The 27,728-nt window shown below is 43.3% G+C and overlaps 1 protein-coding gene across 3 annotated transcripts in view; it reads left to right on the top strand.

Moving 5' to 3' along the window:
- Nucleotides 1-13,113, top strand: part of CD82 (CD82 molecule) — a 156,632-nt gene extending 143,519 nt beyond the window's left edge. For all 3 annotated transcript variants that reach the window (XM_069221794.1, XM_069221795.1, XM_069221796.1), the window contains 4 exons: nt 2,077-2,184; nt 5,356-5,520; nt 6,135-6,218; nt 9,362-13,113. In XM_069221794.1, coding sequence (XP_069077895.1) covers nt 2,077-2,184; nt 5,356-5,520; nt 6,135-6,218; nt 9,362-9,439 — 435 coding nt within the window. In that variant the 3' untranslated portion in view covers nt 9,440-13,113. The remainder of the gene's footprint in view (nt 1-2,076; nt 2,185-5,355; nt 5,521-6,134; nt 6,219-9,361) is intronic.
- Nucleotides 13,114-27,728: the final 14,615 nt, after the last annotated feature.

Below are 27,728 nucleotides of genomic sequence, written 5' to 3'. Positions count from 1 at the left end.
ACCTCCCTGCTTCATTTTTTTAAATGCATCATTACATTTTTTTTTTATTTAATTCCCAAATATATCTCTTATTTAGAAACAAAAGCCTTATATTTTGATAAATTTAATTTCAGTTTTAAACCCACCTAACTGGCATTCTTCATGATTCATACCAAATTATCATAAAGACCATTTATTATCTTTTTAATACCCTCATTGTATTGTTAATTTTCACAACATATAATAATTTCTAACTACATTTGATCACATTACACGTTCTCCTCTTGTAAAAAAATAAAAAAAACATCTTAAATTCACGTCAAGATTTCCAACAACCGTTGCCTTTGTTTCCAAGATGAAACGAAATTTTGGTTCTTCACATTTAAACACTTGAGAAAAATACCTTGTGCTAAATAAGTAACGGTAAATAAACTCTTGTTTAAAAGTCTGCATGAGAGCACGGGAACAGTAATTATGGCCATGATTTACTTTCAGGGATAGTGTTTTTGACTGATTATGGGGGGTGGACATATTAGAATGTTGCCTGGAAAGTTTTGGAGTCCAGTCCACAGTTGATATTGGTGGTAGGGCATGACCAGAAGCCACACCAGGGACCCACCAACCTTGAGGCATGGCCTTTGAGCACCATGCCTCAAGGTTGCCCAGCAGGGGATTGATATTGGAGTGTTGTGCACAGGTTGTAAATGAAGGCCGTGCCTTGTGCCCAGTGAGTGTTGGCCACTGCTGCATGTCAAGACCAGTCATACAGGGGCCAATGTTCTAGTCACAGTACATTGCCAGAGGCCATGCTCACAGCCTGTTGTGCAAGACTGTAACTAAATTCCAGCCAGTTAATAAAGTATATTATTGCTAAAATACAATAGTTACTGAAAAATACTTGTGTTTTCAATTGTTACATCTGTCTTCCAATATCAGTTAATAATGATCTAAAAAAATCTGTTAATGCCCTGAAATATTCTCAGTTGTGATTTTAAAATTTTTTTTTTTTTTTAGGCGTGTTCTAAGCATAAAAGCCATACATGTTTCCCCAGTTGTAGATAACTGAACAACAATAACTTGTACAGCATGTGAGGGGAACTGCAGGAGTTCGTCTTCCCTCTATAAGCTCTCTGAGGACATCTAGCAGCTGATACTGGTACTGCAGACTTCCATCAGATTTAATCCATTTGTGTCTCTATATAAGCTCTGTGAGGACATCAGGTGACAGTGGTACTGCAGACTTCCATCTGTATTTAATCCCTGTGTTTCCCTTTATACACGCTCTGCGAGGACATCTAGCAGCTGACTGGTACTGCAGATTCCATCTGTATTTAATCCTTTTGTGCCTCTATATACTACTCTGTGAGGAGATCTAGCAGCTGACAGTGGTACTGCAGACCTCCATCTGTATTTAATCCATTGTGTCCATGGATTACTTCTGAGTGGGACTCTCCGTCCATTCCTCTCTATATAAACCCTCCAAGCTTATCTGGTTGCAAACCGTGGTATATGTGTGCATTATCTGAGGAATTCTATACTGTTGAATTGCAGTCCTTCTAATTTCGGTGAGCACTGTTCTGGTGTAGGCGGTGTCACCCCAATAAAGTAATCAGTGGTACCATGTGCAGTGTTTTCTGTGAGGGACGAGCAGTATCTTTTGGAGAAGCCATGATTGCTTAGGTAATTAAAAAATTGTAAATTTCAGTGCTTTTCAGACTTTAGATGGTAACCTCTTTAGGAAATAAAATAGGTTTGAGAAACAGTGCATTAGTCCTTCACCTTGAGAGTATTATGATGGAAAGTGGGTTCCCTCTGTATTCAGTATTGCACTGTCCAGTAGAGAGGCTGCAGTGACAGGTAGGCTCCTCCTGACATGTTGCTCTCTGTACCCCAACCCCTCTTGCTTTTAGGGTAACTGGTCTCTACTACCGCCGTACTGGTCTATCCCCCTCTTTAGGCTTGTTCTAAACAAGCCAGGAGGGGAACTTTTCAACAGGCCTTATTCAGAGACCTCTGATATTTTGCCCCTGGGTGATGACTTCTGGTACGAGTCTTTTTTTCTTGTTTGGTACAAATGTGTTTTTTCTGTTTTCACAGCTAAAAACAGAGCTTTCAGGAGTCATCAACAAACTTATTATCACGTACAACTATGAGGACATGCAGAACACGGCTACAGAGGACGCCTGGGACTATGTGCAAAAAAACGTGAGTGTGGGGATGAAAGTGGGGTTGAGGACACGTAAGAGTGGGGTGAAGAATCCTCTGTGGTTGTACTTGATGGGACCTGACCCGCGCACTGATGTGCAGTGCTTTTCTACTAATGAGCAGTGCTCTCCTCCAGCTGTTCAACTACAGGGACTGAAACACATCACTAAGGTCCAGAGCTCTTCACACCATGAGCTTCGCTCTCCCCTCCCCCAGCTGTTTGATTACAACATATAGAACACATTTCTGGCTTCCAGTGCCCTTCACACCATTAGGGGTGGGTGAAAAATTCAGCTCAGCCCTCAGAGTTTTGCCCACTCTGTTCCACTTGGAGTGTGGAGTTCAGGCAAAACGCCATCAAGGTCCGTGTGGCAGAGATTTTTCCTGTGCGCAGGTTGCACACATTACGTTGGCGAGTACGAGCAAGAATTTGAATCCCCTAGCATGATTTTCAGTCCCTAGAAAACCTCCTGGTGAGATTTCTCAATGCGGCCAGTCACAGCAGGTCGCAACCATTTGTGTTGAGAAAGGTGCCGCTCGAATAAAAAATAAAAAATCTCCTTGAGTGGCAGAAAGAAGCAGCGCCCCCTGGTGCACCGCGCAGTGCAGTTCAAGCTGATTTTCCTGACAGAACAAGCTCACGGTGCTAATCTAATTCCTGGTCTAGTCCACCATTGCAGGTCCCAGCAAGCTACACACCAGCTTCTCTGCATCTCACAGATATTCAGATGTTGGATGCTAGAAACAAAGCCCATCCCAGCAGATCTCCCCACCACGTCTGTTTTCAACCATGCCTGACAAGGACCAAAAATCTTTAAACAAAACATCACGTTGGACAACCAAGTGCAATAACTAGCTGAGTAGATTATCAACATAAGAACTACCATAAGTGGACCTGCAGAGCTGTTTAAAGCTGCCAGCTTACTTAAAACCAGAAATTGTGCTTTTCTCTCTCGCACCACATTACTAAGCAATTTATCCCATAGAGCAATAACCCCACCTCAGGGGACTTCATACACAACATGGAAACACTTTCTACATAGGATAAAAAAACGAAAACACTCTTCTAAACAAACATCCTATAAGGTTTAGCCTGCTACCCATGTAGGCAAGTGCTTCAGTGCTCTACTTGGGGGAGTGAGGGCGGTATAAATGCCGCCCTTTATACATATGTGACCCACCACTCCGCCACTGTTATTATCTGCTTTGAGTTAGTTATTCAGCGTGGCGTGTTCTACAGCTGTTACTGGCACCTGCATGCAACCTGCAGTTCAGAAATCGGTTGGGTCCTGTCCTACTTTCAACATAACATTGTGTTCACAGCAAATATGCCTGTAAATACACATGCGTTGCGTACTACTGCCATCTGGTGTTGGGATTGAACATTACAGGTGTTTTTTTCCTCCAGTTGATTGGAAGAAATTGGATTATTGTTTAGGATAGGTGACTACCCATTTAAAGGAATAATCACAATCCTTGTCATGGTTAACCCTTCAAGTCACTAAATTAACCTGAACTCAACCGCCTGATAGCTCTGGCACAGAGCAGACCCACTTAAATTAGGGCAATGTAAAGGTATTTATGGAGTACCCAAAAAAGTGAGAGAGTCAAAATGCAAAGGAATAAAAATCCACAATCGGATTAGAAAAATAGAGTGATAGTTAATAAGCAAAAATGACAATAAAATTGCAAAAATCCCTTCAGGTGAGCCACAGATATGATTTTTTAAAGTTTTATAAGTAGAAATGGTTCTGAAAATGCCAATGATAGTCAATGGTCTCAGTAGACCGGGGCCTAGGAACAAACTAAGGCTGATTGTGATAGAGCGCAGGTTGGATATGCCAACTAGGTTTTGCCTGGTCAAAGATTTTACCCTCAGAGTTAGTCTTTTAAATTGCAGTCTACCACAGGAGGCCCCGGGACTTCAGGTGGAAACACTTGGAGACTCACAGGGTGTCAGGCAGAGGCCAACAGCAGGGTCCCGTCAAAGTCCAGTTGCCACTGGTCACCTGGGTACTTTCAAGAAAAGGTATTGTGCATCTTGTTGTCTTCCTGTAGCCACACAGGAGAACTTTCTTGTGGCCCTTGTAGTCCACATTTTTGTCCTGAGTATAAGAAGTTGGAGGTCCAGTCCTTCCGGGCTCCTCTCAGGTCACAGACAGCAGGCCCAGTGCTTTTCTGATCGACCGTAGGTCCAGGACTACACTACACTACAATGCACAGAGCACATACAGTATGCTTACTCTTACACTCCACTCTCACCTTACAGCTGCTGTGCACAAAACTATCTTAGGGGTGGAGGCGGTGCCTCTATGCATTGTGGACTAAGGGACGAGTCATTCCATGTTCAGCTTGTAATATCTGAGACCAACACTAGACGTCAGGGGGATGCAAAGCATGTGAATCTACAGCAGTACACACTACAAACAGATGCTTACAGGATAATTACCCTCACACAATAACTCAGATCTGTGGCCAAAAGTAATAAATACGTGTTACATTAAATTTTCTAGAGAATCCACAGGAACATATGCAGCTCAGCAACTCATGTTACACTATTTTCAATTTCAGGCATTCACCCTTCTTGTGTTATAATTTGATGCAGCATGGCAATGGCAATTAACAGAAGTTAAATATGTTTGTGTTCTCTGTGTATGCACACTTCTAATGACACAGTAGATAGAAATGAAATATAATATGATTAAACCAGGTAATAGTAACCCTTGCAGTTCACAACATATAAATGTCAGGAATGTGTAATGAAGCACGTTCTGCACAAACCAAGTTTCTGTATCATGACACTAGCACTAAATATTTAAGATGATGGACCAGTTAGAATAGGCGATACATAGTCAGTCATAAAACTGACTTTGAATGACATCTTTTAATCTCTTACTTCTGTGGCCTTAAGCTAAATGAGATGCATCTGTTCACACTCGCCCGTCCTTTGCTTGAACCCTGCCACTTAGTAAAAGTCACCGTAAAGTTCCAACTGCCCACTGTTGGAAACGTCTTCAATCCCTGAGGTTGAACACGTAGGACCTTGGACACCAGATTTCACCCCTTGTCCTCTTGAGCCCTTCATCCTTTCAACCAAATGATCATCCACTGGAAACAAACCGGGTGGGTAGGTGGTTCCAGGTGGATCTAAATGTCACCTTTCTCTTTCAGCTGAAATGCTGCGGCTGGACGAGCCCTCAGAACTGGACGGAGAACCATGTAATTGCCAACTCGAGCATGACCAAGTATCCGTGCTCCTGCGGTGTTGCTGACAATGCAAGCGAGCATGGGTTCTGTACTGTTGCCATCAATGCTTCCTGGCCTGTGTACACCAATGTAAGTATGTGCTGTTTTTGGGGGTGGTGAACAAGTAGAGGGGTCTTGGTTCATGGGACACTGCCAAGCCTGTCCACACCAATGCGAGAGTCTTGCGTGATGAAGCATTGGTATCACCTCTAAGAGAACCACTCCTGGCCAGTCCAGGCCAACATGCGAGTCTTCTATCATGGGGTGTTGCAGGGTTATCTGCTCTAGGACAAGCATATTTAGCCAGTGCATGCCATCGTACATGTCTGCAAATTGTAGGGCACATGGGCCTCCGGTCAGAACAGGATTCAGAGTAATGTAAAGTGACAAATAAGAGAACAAGTGAGACAGTCTAGGAGTGGGATAAGAGGGAACCTGGAACTGACTGCTCCGGAAGTTCCCTCCTCACCCATTTTGTGTGTGTTGGACTTGGTTTTAAGACCTCATTACCAGTGACAGCCAAGCATATGGAACATGACCTTGGACCTTCCTTGCTTCTGAGATGAAGTAGTCCCAGTACAGAGCATGACATTTCTGTTCACTCCCCTACCTTCCTTTAGTTTAGTGGGAGGAGTGGTTGGACAGATGTTTTTGCTGCTGTGGTACCACTTGTAACTCTTGCTTTCTCTGTCTTCTCTGTACAGGGCTGCATGCAGCAGGTGGAGACTTGGCTGCAGGACAACATTGGCATCATTTTGGGCGTGTGTATAGGAGTGGCAGTCATTGAGGTGAGTAGAGTGTGAAGGGTCACTGGCATGGTTCTGCTAGTAGGGAATATGAGCGGCGATTACTGAGGTGAGCTGCGTGTCCGGGCTCCTGTCTGTAGGACTTAGGAAAGGGCCATTGTCATGCTGTGCAATTTGGGACATAGGGCCGAGCCTTGGGATACTCTGCAGGGTGGTAACACAGGTTTGTGGTACTCTGCTGGGAGGTAGGATAGCGCCTTAGGGGACTCTGAGGTCATTAGTATATAGTCTTGGTTGTACTGTGCAAGATTGTAGGATAGAGCAGTAGGAGGTACTCTGTGGGATAGTAGACGAGTGCATTGGAGTACTCTGCAGGACGGTAGAATACAGCGTTGTGGTACTCTGTAGACTGATGTCATAGAGCCTTTTGGTACTCTGTAGACTGATGTCATAGAGCCTTTTGGTACTCTGTAGAGTGATGTCATAGAGGCTTGGGTTACTCTATAGAGGCATGCAATAGAGGCTTTGAGTACTCTGTAGAGTGATGTCATAGAGGCTTGGGGTACTCTGTAGAGTGATGTCATAGAGGCTTGGGGTACTCTGTAGAGTGATGTCATAGAGGCTTGGGGTACTCTGTAGAGTGATGTAATATAGAGGCTTTGAGTACTCTGTAGAGTGATGTAATATAGAGACTTTGGGTACTCTGCAGAATGGTAGAATTGAGCCTTGGGGTACTTCTGTAGAGTGAAGTCATAGAGGCTCGGGGTACTCTGTAGAGTGATGTCATAGAGGCTTGGGGTACTCCCCAGCATGGTAGGATAGTGTCTTGGGTACCGCTCTGCGGGGAGCCTGGGTACTGACCTGGGATTCTAGGTATTTTGGCAGCAGAGAGTACTAGGGAAGCCTTCTTTACTGATAGGATGGAGGTTTTGCAGCATCACCTCGTAGATTTTCATTCACGGACTCCTCTGCTTCCCCCCCCCCCCCCCCCAAAGTACGTCTCGGATTGGTACTGGTCAGCGTGGGACCTGAGGAAGATGGGCTCTTTAATGTGTGTTACTTTTACGGAGGGAGAGGTGGTTAATGATGGACAATGCTTCCTTTGTGCTGAATTCCCAGGTTCCAACTATTCTTGTAATCCCCAGGGATTTTACAAAATGGCGACTGGTGATCTGATAATTGCAAGGCTCCGTCAGCTACTGTTTGTCTTCTCAGAAAGTACCTGAGTTTAAAAATGTTCGTAGTCAAATCTTTGAACTACTCACATGGCTCAACTTTCTTCATTGTTGTGATTTATCAGACATCCAATAAAACATATGGAAACCATTGCTTAATTTGTGTTGGTGGTTTCCGGTGCTGGGCATCGCCACTTATTTTTTAGGGTCGGCACTTATTATTCTGCCTCAAGCTTTCACTGTAAGCAAAAGAAAAACATGGGAAAGATGTAGGAAGAGAAAAACGAAAAAGCGTCACAAAGAGAAAAAGTAGAAAGCTGCAAGAGTGAGCTGAATGGGCAGGGAGTGGCTGTAAATGGATTAAAGAGGCCCAAGATGGTTTCAGGATTATGTTGCCTCAGTATTCAGTGCTCGCACATTTAAATGCAGCAGCCGCGTGTTTCAGAGGAGAGCTTTGGGCACCTGCACGTTTTTATTTACAAATTAAGCACTGATGGAAACTGTTTATTACAAATAAAAGACCTGCTCACAAACCCAGATTAGAAATCTTTCTTAAGGTTTAAGTTGTCTTCATTAAAATGTTATGCCTCGTGATATGAGGCTGGGAAAGGCGGTGCCTGTACAACTCACCTCTAGCATCTCAAAAGGACTCAATTCTTGAAGATTAGGCTGACCAACACCATTCCTTAAAGTTATGTACAAAAATGTACCAATGAGGTGCAGGGCTAGTTACTCATCTCTTTTCTTGATTTATCCAGTTCATCCACATATTCATTGACTGTGCATACTTTTAAATTGGAAATTCTTTGTAACTAAGAATCCCTACTTGGTTCTTTGACCTATCGGGTTTTTAAGGTATTAAAATTGCGCATTTCTGCACACTTTCCTCACTGCAATAAATATGTCCCAGTTTGAAAGATAAGAATTGCTTTCACAACAGTTTAATATAACAAATACATGATGAGGAATGTCCAATATGTTTCCTTGCTGCCAAGATCCAGGAGAGGGATATTTATGAATGGTCACAGTTCAATGTCCAGATACACGGACTACCTCGCCATATAGCTTAACACTGAAAATAACACAGGTCTGTATTAATCCTGTTTTATTTTTTTCTTGCCAAAGGAGTCAAAAATATCAATATTTAACTTCGTTCGTCCTCCATCACCAAGGTACAAGCAGTGTATGGTATTCACAAAACAAAGGGAAATCTTTATGCAAAAAGTATAGTCCGGAGCGGATTATATGCTTTTCTCTAATTAAATAACATTATTTGTATATTGAAAATTGAATTTCATTAAATAGTTGCAAAATCATTCTTTATCAAATCTGGTCAGTAGGTTCTGTTTAAATAAAAGACCACCTCAAAGAATCAATCAATCCTTATTGCGTACAGACATTGTTCCGAAGATATTATACGGAGCAGTCAAATAAATCGAATACGCATGACCAGGCCAAAAAATATGAACCCACCCCCCACATTGCAGAAGGGCAGCTACCAGAATAGGGAGACGGGTGCTTTGATGGTAGTCCAGCCGCCTCTAAAAGCAGCCCACTGGGAAAATGCCCGAGCGGGACAGTGGCCTGTCCGGCCATAGTAATACAGTTCGGTAGCAAACCATCCCCACGATGTTATGGTTGTAAACACCAGTGCCCCATGAAAATGCCCTGAGCGTATGGAATTAATGATGACATACTTGCACGAAGTCTAGAAGTGGGAGCCATGTTTCAGTAGAGCTCTGGGGTGGCTAGGCGCCATTTTGTGTTTGTATGTACTGTGACTCAACAGATTATAGTGGAGCGGTTCTACACTGCGTAAAATGGAGCCTGGGGTGTCTTTTTAGCTTTAGACCAGGTATGGCTAGAGATGTGTGTTCATAATGTGCCTCTCCTGGGCTGTCAATATATTCCTCTCTGTCTCAACCCCCCCAACCTTCCCTCACCTTTTCTAAACTCCTCCTTTTACATTCCCCACCTCACGGCCCATGTACCCCCTCTCTCTCGTTGCAGCTATTGGGCATGATTCTCTCCATCTGCCTGTGCCGAAGTGTCCACAACGAAGACTACACTAAAGTCCCCAAATACTGAGAAGGGGTGACCGCCGAGAGGGCCCTGCATGGAACGGAACATTAGCAAGCGACGGCGAGCGATGGACGGTAACAGACGTTTCTCGACAACACTTCATGCACCACCCACCCCACCCCGGAACTGTTAACTGAAAACGTGCATTCCAATCGGCCAAGTTTGCACACCTCATGCCAGCCTCACAGGCACAATTTCAGCTGGTTGAGGGTATTGGACCCTTACGATACACTGGGTGGGTGGTTACACTCTTCACGCCCCCACCCCTCCCGAAAATACGCATCCAACTAGAAGCGAGTGCATTGTATATAGCCTGTAATTGCACTTTGTACTATAATGTGTAAAAAGAACCACCCGTCGTTAATGATTCCTGCTGGCAATGGATCTTGAATTTGTGGATTGTGGGTGGTTTGTCTGTTTTTTGTGTTTGTTCCCAGAGTTTTCGCAAGGAACATTAACAGGGCTGTGTCTTCCTGTCCCCTGCAGAACAAGTGACAGCTCTTTGCAGGGGTTCCTCATAGACTTTTGACTTTTATAACCTTGACCATGCCATGAAATAGGTGCCTTTTCAAAGGCTCCCTGTTGCCCCGGCACACGACACTCTCCGACTGCATGCACTGCGCGGCGGACGTGCTCCGGATTCAGAGCCATTCCGCACAAGCCGGCACTACCCAAAATATTTTGTGTTGGCACTTCCTTGTCACTCTTTATGTAGAGTTTGCCTCCTGGAACAATCAATGTAAACCACACCAACAGGCCGTCCGCTGAGTGTCCGACTATGTGCACGCGTTAACGGTGGATACCAGGTCGAGACTTTGAGTGAGCCCAGAGTACGGTACCTTCCAGTTTCGCCTACAGCCAATTCACCAGGCTTGGTGGTCCCACCAACAGTGGACTCGCTAGTCTACAATGACTCGCTATGGGACTGTTCTGTCTTTGGAGTGCAGAGGTTCTGCGGACATCCAATAATGGCCCTTGTGTCGTCTGTTTGCGGGGTGGGTCGGTATCGGAATCTGGCGTTCCATGTCTGCTGTCTCCATCATTAATGGCTCATTAGGTGCTTGGCCACCCCTAGACTCTGGAGATTGTCTTGTGGCTTAGCATTGTTCCACTTTATTCCCAATCTTCCATTTGATGTAAATAGTGGGGCCAATCTTCTTTTAAGAGGGGGTTGGTCTTTAATGGATTCTACTGCCTTCCAAGTCATGCAGTCTGACACCTTGACTTTAAACCTTAGGTGGGTAAATCTACGTTGCTTTATTTTTCTGCTGGTGTAATGAGAAATGCAATAAAAGGGTTTCCTCCCAGTCCATACAATGGCAATAATGTAGGAAATAGATTGCAGGATCACCTCTTTAGAAATAAACGAGTCCGGACAGTGCGAGCTAGAATTAGTGCAACGATAAAACTTTGTGTTATTCGCATAGTCTCGCTCGAGGAATAACCTTTTACGATCTCACGATTCCCTTTTACAGCCCCAGTCCATGGACTCAATTTTATGATATTTGATCTCACCCTAGCAGAATCAGCACTTTCTGTTCTGCTGCAAGATAAATACCTTTATGTATAACTGCTACACATGAACAGACAGCATAAACCCTCTGCGAGTAACACTCTATATACTACCATTGTTGAGTCCGAGAAGGGGCATCGAACAAACTCCGCGTGCCATCTCGTCTCCACATCCTCAACGGTGACCACAAACCATATTTCACTAGACACATATGCGTAGATCACTCATTAATTAAAAATCATTTTATATGTGCAATAGTGATTTTAACAAATCCTAGCCAGTGAATAGTCTACAAAATGTAACAGGCCGACTGACCACTACATACATACTGTAGGGTTTGATTGCTAGATAGGTAGTCAAGAAATTGATTTTTCTTCAAACTTCATCTATTTTTCACATTTTATATATAGGACAAAATGCAGGTGAAATCAATTTGCTCAATGTTTTGCCCTTTCTGGGGTAAATACTGTTAGCTCCTTTAAAGGCTACACAAGCAGCAAATTGGGGCACATGAGTGTGTCCCCTTTTTTTGCACCAGTGCAGTGATTCTGTAATATGGCCCCAGGTGCCTTATTTACCTTGCACAGCTGCAGTGATTGGAGAGCTGAGGATATCAGTCTGTAAATACAGGGCCCTTGTTAGTGCTATAGGCATTATCCTATGGCATGATCTGTACATACATAGATATATTTGAATTCATTCCTTTCCTGGACCTATAGGTAATGCGCTCCTAGACTTATAGGTGATACTGTCCGCTCATTCTGCTTTCACTGGGGAGGGTGAAGGGACCAGGAGGTGGGTGGTGGGGGGATGGGCAGGTGGAACTGACTGTGAGACCTGTCGGTAAGCACAGATATGGAGCCAATGGTCTGTGAGACCACAGTTATCTTAGATAAGTTCGTTTTGAGGATGATGTGTGATCCTGGACACAAAGTGACCGTCTGTGAGACTGTCTGTAGATTAACGCCTCAGGAGGTCATCGGCTTTGAGACCGCGACTGTTGGGGCATACCCAGATCAGGAGAGATGAGGGATGAGAAGGTTGGAGGCGGTGTGACTGTGGGAGGTTGTGAGACACGCCTGCATCAGGGAGGCAGCGAGACAGTCAAGTCAGAAGGACAGAGGCGGTGTGAATGTTAAAAGGTTGTGAGACACTCCCAGATCACTAGAGCGGGAGACTGAGCCAGCCGACTAGATAAAAAGATATGTGAGACTGTTGGGAGAGACACTCCCAGACCGGGGGAAACTGTGAGACAGTCGAGAGATTCGTGATCCGGAGGTCAGATGTAATGTGACTCTTGGGAGGTTGTGAGAGACATTCCCAGATAAACAGAGGAAAGGCAGTGAGACAGCCGGGTGGGATCATAGATAGGTGAGACTGTTGGGATATTGTCCGGTTATGGGATGAAAAGTGAGACTGTAACAAGATTCCCAGATCAGGTGGTGAGTGGGTGAGACCTCCTTGTCGTCTCCTCCCGTCACACTGTTATCTGGGTCCCATAATTTAAATGTCTGCATTGTTTAGACTTTCACCAGTACAGAGCTTACAGAGATCATATATTTGTTTTAATTATTTTTTTCTCGTGCTTATCTAAATAGGGCTCAGTTCATTTTATGTTCTAAGAACATAAATTTGTGACTACGTGCTGAGTCGAAAAAGAAATAAATTCATGCTGAATTCATAAACTAGCCTTCGCATTACTGAGGTGCCATGAATGTTTCTGTGAATTTGTACCAACTATGTAACTTAAATTTCACATAGTGCCCCCTGTTTGAAGGGTATCCCACAAAGTGCCTGCTTCCTCTCCCCACCCCAGTACTACAAAGAGGATAACATTTTTACATTTTATGTGTAATTGTGTTGTTACAGCATCCTGACGGTTTGTATATTTTTGTGTGCGCATCTTTTTCAATTTAATGATGTCCATTTTTCAGATTGTGCTCATATCCGATTAGTTGCAATTTTGTCTGTAAGAATCTTTAATGTTCTTTCTCATTTACCATAGTTATACTAATTAAATTTATTTTTATTTTTGTGTTTAGTTTTATTTTTGTGATGTTATGAGCAAGTCTTTTTCTGAGTTGTGAGTACAGTGATGAAAAAAGATAAGATCTGTATATTGTATTGGTGAAAATATCTTCAAATAAAGATTTGCTAAAAAAACAAATTTGCCATTTTGCTTTCGCCCCAAGATGTGCTTAGTGTCTGTCTGTAAATATGCATTATATTTTATATAAATATTTAAAGTTGCATTATTTTTTGGGGTGTGAAAGTTGAGGCCTGGTGGCTTGCTGTTGGGTAGCATACTGCTTTGGACGTGTCTTGACCCTCCCACAACATACCTGACTAAAGACACAACTCTTCCCATTGGTTGCCACACATACGATTGAAACCAAAAGTCAGCTAGGCACCAGTGGACTCGAGGCAACCACATATTACAGGCCATGATTCTTGAGAGCCTTACAAACCATCTCGATCAGAGGTTTGGCCTCAAATAGTTATACGGTATTGAACCAACAATTGACCGAGAGTCAAAGAACCTGTTCAGAAGATATGTAGTTAGGAGATACCCCATAGGTCAAAAGTGGAAAACAGTGAGAAAGTAAAGTGAGAAGAAAATTGTTTGAAATGAAAGCAAAGGACCGACCTTAAGTATCAAAAAAGTTGGGCTTAGGGGACAGAAACAGGATGCTGATTAAGAGAAATTCTTAAACTAAGGTTATGGTAAGGCATAGCTCATGGGCTAGGATTAAGTTTGGCGTAAGGAGTCGTTAGTAGGCAAGGATAATGATTTGGGAGTTAGTTTCTGGGTTTGGTCAAGGGTTTGTCACAGAGTGACTGTGCGAAAGTATCTGGAGTAATCATTCTCTTTGTAGTGCGAAATCTGTACTTCTAAAACCAATTAGGTTCAAGAAAAAAAAACCATCTCCCATCTCTGGAAGTCCACCTAGAATATGGTTACTCTGTGAAATGATACTCTCAAGAGGAGCATAAAACGCCTACTAATCCAGAAATACCTACATAGTTAACGTCTTATCCCCTGATCTGTAAATAGAATCTGATTGGCTTCGCTCATGTAATAGTAGATGTATGATATACCAGCTACAAGGCACTTAACGTGCATACTTTTTGTTATAATATTCCTAGTAATGTTTGTAAACTGTTCCAAGAGCCCTGGGTCTAGTAAGCGCTAGATAAATCTGAAAATAAATAAAATCAGTTGAAGGTTAGACGTTGGGTAGTTTGTAGCCTCGGTTTAGTGTTGAGGTTTAGGGTTGGTTTGCAGATTTGGCTTTCTAGAGGGTTAGATTTGACGTGGGTGAAACCAAGGAAGGTACATTAAGGGTTAGAGGGTATGTTTTACGCTATAATTGGGAAAACACTATTTAAATTTGCAGAAAAACACTCACTGAATATGTTCTCACGTTTTGTACTTTTTATTTAAAATGCACATTTTCTACCAAAGATTTTTTTACATGAAGTTTTCTTATCTTTTTTAACCTATATTAAGATTGAGGCAACCTGAAATGAGACATTGTAGCACCAGCATAAATGTAGATCAGATGGGGAAGAGGAAGATGATGGAATAATTGTGAATTCTATTAGTGGAGAAGGGTTATACTCTCACCCCTGTGTGTCATCCTCGCTTCATTAGAGCTCTCCACGTAAGGTGGCTTACTTTCATGATGTGGTCATGTAAGCTGAGGGAACAAAACAGGGCTTGCATATAGTGGATCAATCAATTTCCTTCCAATCTCAAAACAATGTTAAAGTTGGGAGAAGAGAAGTTCTAGGACACAGTAAAGTCTGGGACAGTCACCCCCTGTATAGTCCACCCCATGTGAAGACCAGGGCAATCACCCTATGTGTAGAAAAGGGTAGGACATTCACCCTGTGTATATAAAGCAAACAAAGTTTGGGTGGAGAAGTGTGGCACTATGGTTAGAGTGGCAGACCCTGATGCAGAGATCTGGCCCGGGACCAGGGTTCAATTCCCACCTTGGCGGGTCTTGGGCTCAATTCCCTTGGACCAGATAATTATCGCCTTGGTGCCTAATCTAATTAATGGGTCTCACTCTGTAACTCTGGGCAATAGCTTGCTTAATCTCCACAACGGCCCTGACAGCGCTTGGATGCCTGGCTTCACCCTGGGGGTTGCCCAGGAGTGGGTGCCTCACCGGGAAAAGCCAGGAGGGGTTCCACAGCAGTATGCGTACAGCACCTTGAGACTCTAACGGGTGAATAGTGCACTATACAAGTGCAAAGTTAAAGTTTTATAAAGTTGGCCCCTGCACTGCCGATGTAGAATACCGTGTCTGATAATAACTCTACTGGAGGTCCGTGTGTTACTCCATGAGCGAGCTCAACAACACATGCTTTTACATCCTGATAGAGCCACTGCTCCAAGACCTGTGCACGTGGCATGTCTCACTTTATAGTACTTGTCTTCAGCATCACTTGTTGGAGGGTTTTAATCAAATGTCTGTCAGAGCTGGATGGTGCATCTCTGTGTAGGTGATATGAATGTTGGCTTCACAGGTGGACAGAGATTATTCCATCAAATAGATGGTGGAGACATTTCTAAAAGGGGTTCCTCTCTACAAGACTTCCATCTCTGAAAGGTTGGACAGCAAGGCACCTTTTTGCCTTTTCTTCTGGTCCCTGATGCCAGCTTCTGCTTGCAAGCACAGGAGTCAGTCCAGCTAGGATCTAGTGATGGTAACAGCAACAGTAGTGCAAAGATGACTCTTCATGCAGGATGATGAAGAAGAACAGGATGTATTCACCACAAGCTCAGTCAGCACCAGGATGAAACTACCCTGGGCAATCCTTGCTGATGAAGCATCAGCATTCCATGGGCATTGGATGTGGAAGGCCATGATGTGCTACTGTGCCTAAGTGTACATCACCACCGTTGGCGAACAAAGAGTGGAGAAACTTGCACATCATCTTGATAGTTGGAGCCTGCAGGTGACCTTGTTAACAGATGCAGCCCAAGCAGGGTGGGGCACTTGCATGAACAATCGTGAAACAGGGTTTGTATACCTCACCCGATGCCCCCTTCAACATTGTATTGTATTGCAACATTTATATTGTGCTTACTGCCCCTACGTAGGGCACTGAAGCACTTGCCTACATGGCAAGCGTCCTTCAACGTGTAGGGTGTTGAGGTATTACTGCATTGTTCATGTCTGGTACTCGGTTTCTTGGAATTAAAGGTGATGGGGTTTATGCTACAGCATTCATGAAACTCCTCATAGGTGGAGTGGTTGTGATTTGAATTGGAAACAAAAAATACTGCTTGCAAAAATAAGGGGGCTACACTCGAGCTAAGCAGGATTCACATTTGTAAATCTTAAACCTCTCTGAACATGCATCATGCAGTGAGAACTACTTTGTGGGGAGAATACGTGGTCATCACAAAGAAACCTATGAATATGGATGAACAAGACATTCCTGTTGCCTTGCTCCAAACAACTGATCACTCCTGCAAACATCTGGTTGCAGCAAGGGAACCCCTAACCTCCATGTACTCACAGCCAAATCTCAGGGGGGTGCACTGTGGAAAGATGGTTTAGGGAATATTTGTGTGTGCCTTGCCCCAATTAATTTATTGGATGAGTACGATGTACCAATGGCGGAATGAGATGGAGAGGTTAGTGGAAGGATTCAGAAAGCTACCTCTACAGCATAACCTTCCAGCATGAGCGGTGGATACCACCCTCCACACCGCAAACTCAACTTGGTGATATCGCACCAGCATCCATGGTTACCAAGAGTTACCAACAGGATGCAGGACCATTCAGCCATAGAAGGTATCATTTGTTTGCCATAATTTAATTCAGGAGATCCAGTGAGCTATTGTTACTGGCCAGAAATGAGCCATATTTGCAGGCAAGTGTGACACACAAAGTTTCTGCCCAAGGTAGTCACCAGTGGTGGCCGGTAGGTTTAGGAGGGAGGGAGGGGGCGGGCGGGAAGTGCGCACACACACACACACACACACACGCGCACACACATACACACACACATTCGTTCACACACGCATGCACGCCCATCCATTAACAACGCTCATAACATTCAAACATGCATGCACCAAACATTCATTTTAAAAGATCGATCTCCCACACACACACACACACACACACACACACACACACACACGAAGGCAGCAGTCCCAGCCTCGTCACAGAGTGGGATAGGGTCAGTGAGACTGCTGACCCCACCCCACTCTGTGACGAGGTGTCACTGATTGACACTCGCCGTGGGCGCTTGAGGGCTTAAACCTGAAGCACCCGGGTCGAAGTCAATGGGTGACGCTTCCCTCGTCACCCGGGGGAGGGCCTTGAGGCACCTTTGCTGAGCCGAGGAGGTCACGCCCACAGGAACTGTGACCTCTTCAGCCCAGCAAAGTTCAGCTCAAGCAGTCAGGAGTCTGCGCAAATCAAGCATGTCTGCTCCTGGCTGCCTGACCTGAACATGATGAGTGTCTGTAGGGCTGACCTTTGCTCCGCCTGACACACTCTTCATGAAGGTCAAAAGGTGGGGGGGGGGTGGCCTCTGCCCTAAAGGACGGGCCTCGCCTGGTAGTCATCCCCTTTGTCAATCAGATGATAACCTTTCCCTATTTCTTTGTGAAACTATAGTATCTGATGGAGTTTTTATTGCACGCATTGGATGATGGAAGGATCTGCAGTATCCCACCTTTGGTACAGGTCTGCACTCTGAAGAAGGTGAGGGGCGGAGTCACAGAAAAGGTCTAATTTAAAGATCTTACCTCGCTATTCTGTAATAGATTTTATTTTACTCTCTGAAAATAATTTCTTTGCCAGTGGCTGAGAGTGTCTCGCCAGTGCTGAGTCAGAGTTATACCTTGTTTTATTACCTAATCCCATTCAAGTGTATGTTGTGCGTGTGGCCATTGCAGTGTATACAATGTTCTACAAGGGAAGCTGCGTGATGGAAGCCTGTGGGTTCCATTTGGGAAGTCCCGGCCTCTTCCTGTGCACAAGATGGGGCTGAGGTTGTTTTCCCAGACAGCGAAAGCGTATCACGAGAGATGCAGGTGGGAGGAGACCGACAGTGAAGTGAGGACAAAGGAGACAAGGCTCCCATAGTAGGTGGATGAGGTCCTTTTGCTGAGAGAGGCTGCTGAGAAGGCTTCCTGTAGCACTGCCACTTGGTAGATGATGGATGAGAAGCGGGATGCAGTCTCTTGTTCCTAGTGAGAAGGTTTATTTTGGTAAAACCACCTCTTTCCTGAACAGTGTCTTTGTGGCTGTTCATAGCCCTGTGCAGATAGTTCACACCTCTTTGTGTCCCCTGTTGGGGGTCCTTAAGGATGGATATTACCCTTCTGTTAGGAGCATCACCCACACAAAGGCTCTTCTACCGGATAGCGTAGAGAGGCTCTTGGAAAAGGAAGCCACCCCAAGCCAGTTCTCCTGGCTTCAGATTTCTGAACAAATTAGCAATTCTGGTTTTCAGAGACGGTTGACAGAAAGCAGAGGGAGACAGTGATAACTCTGTTAACTTATGCACATTTCTTGACATACAGCCACATAAATACAATTTGGACTAAAATTATCTAGATTGGAGTCTGTGCTGTATTTCATTGTGGGCCAGAGAGACACGTGGGATGAATCATCCAAGTCATGCCTGGGGCCCTCAAGGAAAAATCTGTACCCACCACTAGATGGCAGGAGTAGACACTGGATGAGAATCCCCAAGACAGAGAGACACTGCAATCCGATGATTATAGCAAATACATATTTTCTTTTTGTAATGATGTGCATTGCATAATTCTGTATCTTTTGCAATGCTGTGTAAGATGTGATATGTTATGGTAACATGACTAGTCTGCTGTGGTTTGTGTGGTGTGATTTATGTAAATCAAAGTCTTAAAAGCTCAGTTTCTTGTGAGGTGATTTAAAATACCCCTGACCATGTGGACTGACTTCTCTGATGTGCACTGTACATAACAGGTTTACTGAAGAAACGGTTGTGAAAAACAGTGTATTGGTCTATTTCCAAAGTGCTCTGTACGTCTCTAAAATACAGTTACAAAGCCAGCAGGTCTGGTCTTGACCAGCCTGCATTTTTATTTATTTTTGTAACCATAATCAGTAGGTGTCAAGTTTAGAAATACCACAAACTAAAATGCCACCAAATAAAGTTAGTATGCATTTGCTTGGAAAAAAAGTAAAAGAAAATGAGTCATAAAAATAAATAATAGTGGTTTGAAAACAGAAATGAAGTCATGAACTGTCCCACCAGTGTGGCAATGAAGAGGACTACTTTTTAAGCGGATGTGCACAAGAAACATGCCACTCACACTACGAAGACCCAGTGGGCAGAAGTGGGCTGACCCCTTGCCCCGTGCTGTGAGGTGTGGTTGGCAGAAGCAAAATGGGAATGACAATAAATAGATTAAGGGGTGAAAATAGATTACTAAATGCCCTGTGCGTTATATACCAGAGACCTCAAAGATTTGTTCTCAAGTCTGAGTTTCCATTGAAAAGGTCACTTTGGTTTTGTTTATATCTTTGGCGCCATTTGACAAATGTGCACAAAGCTTTGTTTCAGCGTGTGAAGTTTATTGAGACCTGTTCTTAGAGATTCGTGGAGGTACAACAGGGATAAAAAAAAAAGAGTTCCCCCCACTTTAAATCCCAAAGGAAACTTTGATATTGCTATAGAAAAAAATCACTTAAGATAATTACACCATACTTGGCATGAAAGTACAACTTTTTTCAGAGAACTACCTTTGCTTGTTTTGATGCAAATCCATTAGTTATCAGGACGAGCTTTGAATGATTAAATTGTAGAGCTATCTTGACAGTTGAGTAGGTGTTTGTTGATGTATCTATAACTTTAGAGCTGTTTTATGGATCATCATGAACTTTGGCAGATTCTTAGAATGTTTAGTTACTCTTCGTATTTTTTTTTAATTAAAAGATCTGTCAAAAGAGGGCGTAGTTAACAGGAAGGGGTCCAGGGGAGTATTGATTTTCTAATGTGTGGCTCAATGGTTAGAGCGGCAGACCCTGAAGCAGAGATCTGGCTCAAGACCAGGGTTCAAGTCCCGCTTCAGCAGGTCTTGGGCTCAATTCCCCTTGACCAGATAATTCTCGCCTCGGTGCCTAATCTAATTCATGGGTCCCACTCTGCAACTCTGGGCAATAGCTTGCTTAATCTCCACAACGGCCCCAACAGCGCTTGGATGCCTGGCTTCACCCTGGGGGTGCTCAGGAGTGGGTGCCTCACAGGGAAAAGCCAGGAGGGGTTCCATAGCGGTATGAGTACAGCGCCTTGAGACCCTAACGGGTGAGTAGTGCGCTATACAAGTGCTAATTTACATTTAATGTCTACACCATCCTTACTGCAATTCACCTGAACATCAGCAGATCGCTGCATGTTTACCCACTTTGGGTAGGCAAGTTTCATGCAGCTCCATTATGGCTTGAACAAGCTTAAAAGGCCGGGAGCAAAATATTTTAATTTGCTGATAACCTGGGCGATATGTAATGAATCTACATGAAATCTGATAACCTTTTAGCAAGTTAAGCCAAGTGTAGGAATCTCAAATCTCAGGTTGCAAGCTGATCCAGGTACTTAGAAGGGGCTACGGAGGCCATACAGACTTTCATTGACTAATAATTCTGCCACCGTTTCACAGATCTGCCAGACACTTATGCCCTCATTGAGTTGGCCCCTACTGGGGGCAATAATTATTGCACCCAATTAAAAACAGAAACCAAGATGTTCGGAGTTTATTGGAGCACTAATTATGGTTATTATATTCTATGGGAAGAACATGGATTTTGGTGCTTTGTGCACCAAAATCCACATGCTCAGGTAATTACTGTGCATTTTTCCAGTGATAACTATTAACATGTTTCATCTGCAGGTATTTATTGCAAAACTCCTAATTCCAATGATTATGGTAACAGGAGTTGCCACACATATTGGAATTTGTCATTGAATAATGACATTGGTGTTGCGTAATAAATCTGTCTGAATTTTTGCAGTTTTTTTAGCAAGTTAAGCCCAGTACACACATTTTAAGGTTCAATGAGATCCCTTAATTGGAGGGTAGGGGAAGAGATGAAAAATCTTTGACTTGCTAATTACTTTGGTACCATAACATGGCACAACCGTCATGTAAACCATAGCTTATGCCCAAATGCAATGCGTATGACCAGACCAAATGTACTACAAAAGACAGCGCTTCACAGAAAGTATTTACATTTCAACACATACACAAAGTTCAGTTTATAATCCATAGTAGAGTAATTAACATTGTTAATGGTAAGGCAGTATTTGATGTCTGTAGTGACATCACTTTTGACATGTTATACTGAATGAAATTATATATAGTTGCTGAGAAAGCCGTTAAACTGAAGTCATGGTTAGTTTTGGTTATAAGACTAACGTGTTTGAAAAACTCAGAAATTCACTTAGCACAGTTAAAGTACAGGTAGGTGTATGAATTAAAACAAAAAAAACAAAAAAAATCACCAGTGATGGTTAACGTTGCAAACCATAGCTCGCGCAACAGCCAGCAAACCAGTACTAACACACCGAATGCAATGCTCATAACCTCATTCTTAATGTGCGTGATGCCATTACAAATGACATAAATATGTAATATTACACAGGTTAGATGTTCATCAACACTCTCAATGAAGTAATTATGTATAAAGTATTTGTTTCATTGTGTTATTTAATTATGTTACCCTTTTAGGTGCTTTTATGTATTAGTAAACATTTTGTGAGGTCCTAAGTATTGCATTTAGAGTGAGAGACCATTGCATGGTAGTTGTTCTAGATACGTTCTGTGGAGACGGTTATAACTGGTGAATTTTGTTTGGTTTTAATTCATAACCATAGCTGTCCTTAAACTGTATGTGGGTGTTTTTATTGCACAAAATGCAGTGGTATCAGTCATATTTCACAGGAAACCATAATATATGGAAACAATTTCAAATTTCTTTGTGACATATAATTTTAGCTTCATACTCGGCTCACCCTGCATAGTTTTGTACTATAGTCAAGACTATTCGTATTTGCAGCTTGCAGAACTATTCATTTGTCACAAAAATTGCATACCATGTTCTCTAGCAGCATTTTTACATCAAATTGCATTAAAATGTTGACATAAGCCATTACTTAAAGAAATTTCATCCTATTTTTTAATTTTCCATGTTGTCCCTCTGCTCAGCTGTTGGCCTATAATTCATGAGACAGCACGGAGACTCGCTTAAAAGAAGCCCGATTTTCTGTGTTTATCAGCTTTTAAAAATAAATGCAGGCAGAAAACATATTGGGGCTTATTTTCAAGTCCCTTGCGCCTCAGCGGAAGAAAAGTAAACAACAATTTTCATGTCAAAAGAAAAAGCAATTTGTCAGATGACAACGCTCGATATTAGACTTCTGTCTGTCTTTGAGCACGCAGCAAATGTAACAAGTTAGGCATCTTAATCGCTTATTCACTTTCAAAACTTCAGCACGTTTATTTTTGGGGATGCTGCAGCGCCTCTCGCACCCCTAATTCCAGCGTCTATGATATACATATTTATTTATTAAAAATGTTATTGACAACTAGAGGTTGGTGAACTTCCCTAAACTGTCCACTTAGTGGCAGCATTGCTTTAGCTATGTGCATCATGAAACCTTGTGTTTTTGAAAACGTTATTATTGATGATACATGTAAACTTCCACTGTTGTGGCCTCGTGTCTTTGAAAATATATTGTAAGAAGTACAGTCAGTAGCAGCTCGTGGCACAGAAAAGGGTCGGGGCGGCGTGTGGCGGGAGGAGGGGGGAATGACAAACACAAAAAAATAAATTACTCGCCGCCTCTGTGTCGCTGCTCCTTGGTCCTCACCCACAGCGGGCACAGGCTGACAGCCTGCCATGCGGCCAATCCCAATGCTGCTTTCATGCTGCTGGCAGCATGACAGCAGCATTGGGATTGGCGGAGTGCCCTGGCTTGGCCCTCCAAGGCAGACTGGTGGGAGCCTGCTGTCTCCAACACGGCAACACAGTGCTGGCAGCAAAGTGCCGGGTTGCGAGGCAGCCGGCCAAACACACATGTGCAGAATTATACTATATATATATATATATATATATATATATATATATATATATATAAAGAAATGAACTAATGCTGTCATTTAAGTGCATATGATTAATTAATGTTATGAGGTAGCTGCCACTATTGACTTTTCCAGCACATGATAATCACCCTTGTATTGTTTGTCACATTGACGGCAATATTAAAACCATCATCATTTTAACTTCATAGTAGCCAATGCGTATTTTTGTATTCTCAATTTATCAGATCGTTATATGACACTAAATAATATTACAAATATTATTTAGTGTATTGAACAATTTGTGATGTGTTATCTTTACGTTAGGCAGAAATGTTAATCTTAAAAATCTATATTGTTGAGGAGTAAGATGCAGAACACAAAGGCAAGTCAAGGTCATGTGACCGTTTTGAGAGTGCGCGTGGGTTGCAGCTTCTACGTAATGTTGGTCGCCATAGCTGGTCCTCGGCCATGAGTGATGCCTTGTATGGATTGCGAAATCTCATGTTGCACTGGTTTTACAAAAGGGACATACCCATCTGGCAGTAAACCTCCCTGCAGATGTGCCAACCCCTCCCTCCTCAAACCGCCCCCACCTTTGAGTAATATCTATAAATTCAGGCTAGGAAGTGTCCCTCTTGGGTATCTTTCAGAGCAGTTTCTCAGACAGAGCCACGGATGGGTCACCACTTCTCTCCCGGATGCAGTCATGGCCCATTGTTATACTTGTGCATGTCTGAAACGTTCAGGCCCCTGAAACCAAACTCTGATGCGAGATGTTCAAAAGACTTCTTCAACCCTTGACCGAGAGGTCTCCTAGCGGGGTACCACACCCTCCCTGCCAGCTTGTAAAGGGGTCCCCATCCAGCCGGGCTCAAACCCAGAAATGCCCAACTGCACAATGTAGTGTGAAGAGAAGTTCTTTAACCCATGTTTCACTCCAACCTCGTCCCAACTCTCAGCGGAGCCCCTGTGACTGAGACCTCGTCATATCATAAAGGACGTGTCTATCATTCGTGGAAAGCCAGAGGGTCACCTGCAAGGGTCTCCCTGCTGCAGAGAGGTCTGTAAGACACCAATGTCAGTCTTTCTCTGCTTTTGTTCTTTCCAGGAAATGTCTGAGGGGTTCTGATTGGTAGTACAAAGTACAACTGAGAATGTCCAACCCTCCCTTCTTACTGGTTGGTATCCAGGTTGGGATGTCACCCTTGATCTCTTCCCTCCTTCTAGAAAATCCAACCAAATCCGCTGCAGGTGTGTTAAGTGTTTTTGCTCAAACCTGATTGGCCAGGGATACGTATGTAGATATTTAGGGCCAAATACTTACGCACGTTAAACCTAAAGCCTGATGGAGAGCAGAATCCCTGGAGCCCATCGAGCCGAGGCTGCAACGATTGCATCTGTTCTGACAAGGAGATCAGGATATCATCTGTAAATGGTTGTGTGTTAAGGCATGGACAAAGTAGGCAATGCCGAAAGCCCGCACCTTCCAAAGGGCCCCCAGGAAAAATGACCTTTCTCTTCCTATCTCAGTCTATTTCTCAACCTTGCAAGTATTATTCCATGTGAGTGGTTTCCAACCTTTTGACTCCTATGGAACCCTGTTTTATCATTACTGGAACCTGGTGAGTCCCACTGAATCATAAGTGGAATCCAGGGACCCCCACTTTATCATTACTGGAACCCAGAGACCCCCTCTGAATCATTAGTGGAATTGTGGGACACCCCCCACTGTGTCATTACTGGAAGCTGGGGTCCCCGGGCTAAACATCATTAATGATTAGTAGTGCACAACAATATACAAACAATTTTCAAACAAGCATTCATCAAACACAAATACCACGTTATTTAATTTGCAATCAAATATACATAAACAACATAATTTAAATATGAAGGTTGGAGCTTTTCTAAATTCAATTGAAGCCACGCATTGTCCATATTATATTCTGTTTCATGCACCTGCGCCGCTCCCACTAATCAATGTAATACTAATTTAATTTTTAGCCTCCAATTTTAAAGTCCTTAACATTTCCAGTATATTTTAAAACATTTAGCCACTTTTTGTAATGCACTTTATTAATCTGTTAATATTATTGACTTTTTGAAGCAGTCACGGACCCCCTGAGGAGGCTTCACCGACCCCCAGGGTTCCCGGACCACAGGCTGCAACCACTGTTCTATAATCTTTGGCATCAAGGACCCTGAAGATAAGTCATTAAATACAAAGTTGTTTCAAACAGGGGCCCCAAAACTATGTCTTGCCTGGAGCTCCCAAGATTCTTAACCCCTTGAGATCTAATGCCATCCCCATCCTTTGTACAAGAGGCTCTAGACACAGTGTAAACAGGGAAGAGAGGGGCAGCCTGCCTAGCTCTAATGGAATCTACGAGGAGCACCTGTCCTTGATTGTCTTGTGATGAGCTGATTCATGTTTTGCTAGGTCTAAAACTGGTACCGAAACACGTGGATGTCGAAGCCACTGTGAGCAGTGCTTAATTTGAGCCGGTGGTTGCCAGTTGGGGGCACCAGCACTTATTTTGGGGACCAGCACTTGATTTTCCAAATCAGACATATCCAGGGACCAACAGAGGGAAAACAAATAAAACATAGAGACAGAGGAAAAGACATTCAGAAAATCTATCACCAGGGAGAAAGCAGAAACCTGTAAAAGTGAGAAAACTGGGCAGGGAGTGCCGGGCAGTGAATTAAAGAGGCCTGGCGCTGATTCAGGACTGTGCACCCTTCTATTCATGCTCTGATATTGTATAGCACCAACCACAGGTGTCTAAGCAGTCCTTTGGGCACCGGCTCTTATTCTTTTACAAATAGAGCACTGGCTGTAAAAAGCTCCAACCACCTCTGCAGAATGCCTCCTCAGCATCTACTGACAGCAGCAGTACACTCCTGCACCTTGATGTGCAGTAGCCACTAGGTGAGTTACTTTTTTTGCCAGGAACCCTCTCTTGTCCAGACGCATCTGATGGGATATCGAGTTGTTGAAGTGTAGTGTCAAGGGCCATTGATAAACATCTTTAGATTGAAGTTCAACAGAGACATGGGGCAGTTTGATCAACATCCTCAGGGTCCTTGCCAACTTCCAGTAACACGGATATCCTAGCTTCTGCCATCATAGCAGCTACCTTCCCAGCTGATGCAAACTCAGTTTGGTCATTATTGCTTTCAATTCTGGCTGCAGTGAAACCCACCCTGCCTGTGCTTTGGTTGGTTGCAAGCTTTTGATAGCCCTGATGACCTCCTCTGGGGAGGTTGTGCCTTGGAGGCTCTCTCTTTGCTTCTTCTTCAATGAGGTTAATCCTGCTCTTGTTATGCATCCCTTCACCTACGTATCATTTACAGCATCCTTGGTACCCATCCACTGAGAATGTCTATGGAAGGCGTCTAACCTATCTAGTTCCTGCTGGAATCCAACATTTCTTTCACTCCTGATCTTTGCGCTTGAGATTTCCCGCTTGTATTTGTTTTGTTGCCCCTTTTTGTATTTTTTTTGTTTTTTGGCAGAGGCATGTTCTGCTTTTTTGAGCTCAGTGAGCTGCACCAGACTTCTCATGTCAAGCATCCTACACCTGGTATTTTGGGACACGGTCTTCATGTGTTAAGGGTCTACGGTCCTAGAGAACCCCTTCATGAATCTTTTCCAGCTTGGCTGACAAAGCAAAATAGGTTCCTCTAATCACTACAATATGGGAGTCCCATGTCATGGAAAGGCTACATCCCCCCTTATCATTAAGTAACGAATATTCCCTGATTTGATCTTGGATCTGTCATGTCTAAAATCTGCAGGCACATTAAAAGTTAATGGCCCACTTCCCCTGAGCTCTACTCTTAACCTGAAGGACAAACTCAAAAAAATGCGGCTCTAGGGACTTTGCGGAACGGAGAGCGAGAAACAGAGCAACACTGGAGGAAGCCACTTGTCATCTTACACAAAAAAAAACATCTTTTGGAAACCGGTAGGATACAGGAACCTCAGCCAGAGCAGCATAAGTGATGTCCAAATCTTAAATCTAGAATAATCTGGATTCCTTCATGCGAAAACTAGCCCCGGTCTACGTTTAGAGGAAGCCGAGATAGAAGAAGCCTGTGAGAGGAGCCGAGGTGGATAGAGTATATTTTTTAGTCTTGTGAGACTTTCCTTTTACTCTTTTTTGGGACTGATTTGATCATCGTTATTAGTAAATAATCTTTGTAAATGTTCTGGGTCCTAATCTTCATCCACAATTCCATAACCATTTATGATTCCATCTAATTGATTTGATGCTTGATCTCTGTGACCTCAATTTTTCATCACAAAGGGTTGGTTTGGGTATTTTTTTAGACATCACTCGCTGTGTTTGCATAGTTTGTGTTTTGCTTGAATCACATTTTTTATTATATATATATATATACATATATATATATATATAACAAAAAATAGTGCAGCCATACGTTATCAAGTTACATTTCATATCAGACATTGCTTTTAGTTCTTTAGCTGGTGTTTCTAAGATATTCTAATTAGCTACAATCTGTTTCAATGTCAACTAAATTACAGCTGGGAGAACCCTGTGTAAACACCATATAGGAATCTAAGCTCTGAGGATTCTGATCCTCTCTGAAGGTACCTTCTCGCTATTGATTATTGATTGGGGTAACATTTGTTTCTGTTCATCAACCATATAGTTAAT

Source organism: Pleurodeles waltl, chromosome 3_1 (genome assembly GCF_031143425.1).
Source record: "Pleurodeles waltl isolate 20211129_DDA chromosome 3_1, aPleWal1.hap1.20221129, whole genome shotgun sequence".
NCBI classification, from domain to species: domain Eukaryota; kingdom Metazoa; phylum Chordata; class Amphibia; order Caudata; family Salamandridae; genus Pleurodeles; species Pleurodeles waltl.
The sequence above is the reverse complement of the archived record's forward strand: the minus strand, read 5'-3'. Positions and strand labels throughout refer to the sequence as shown.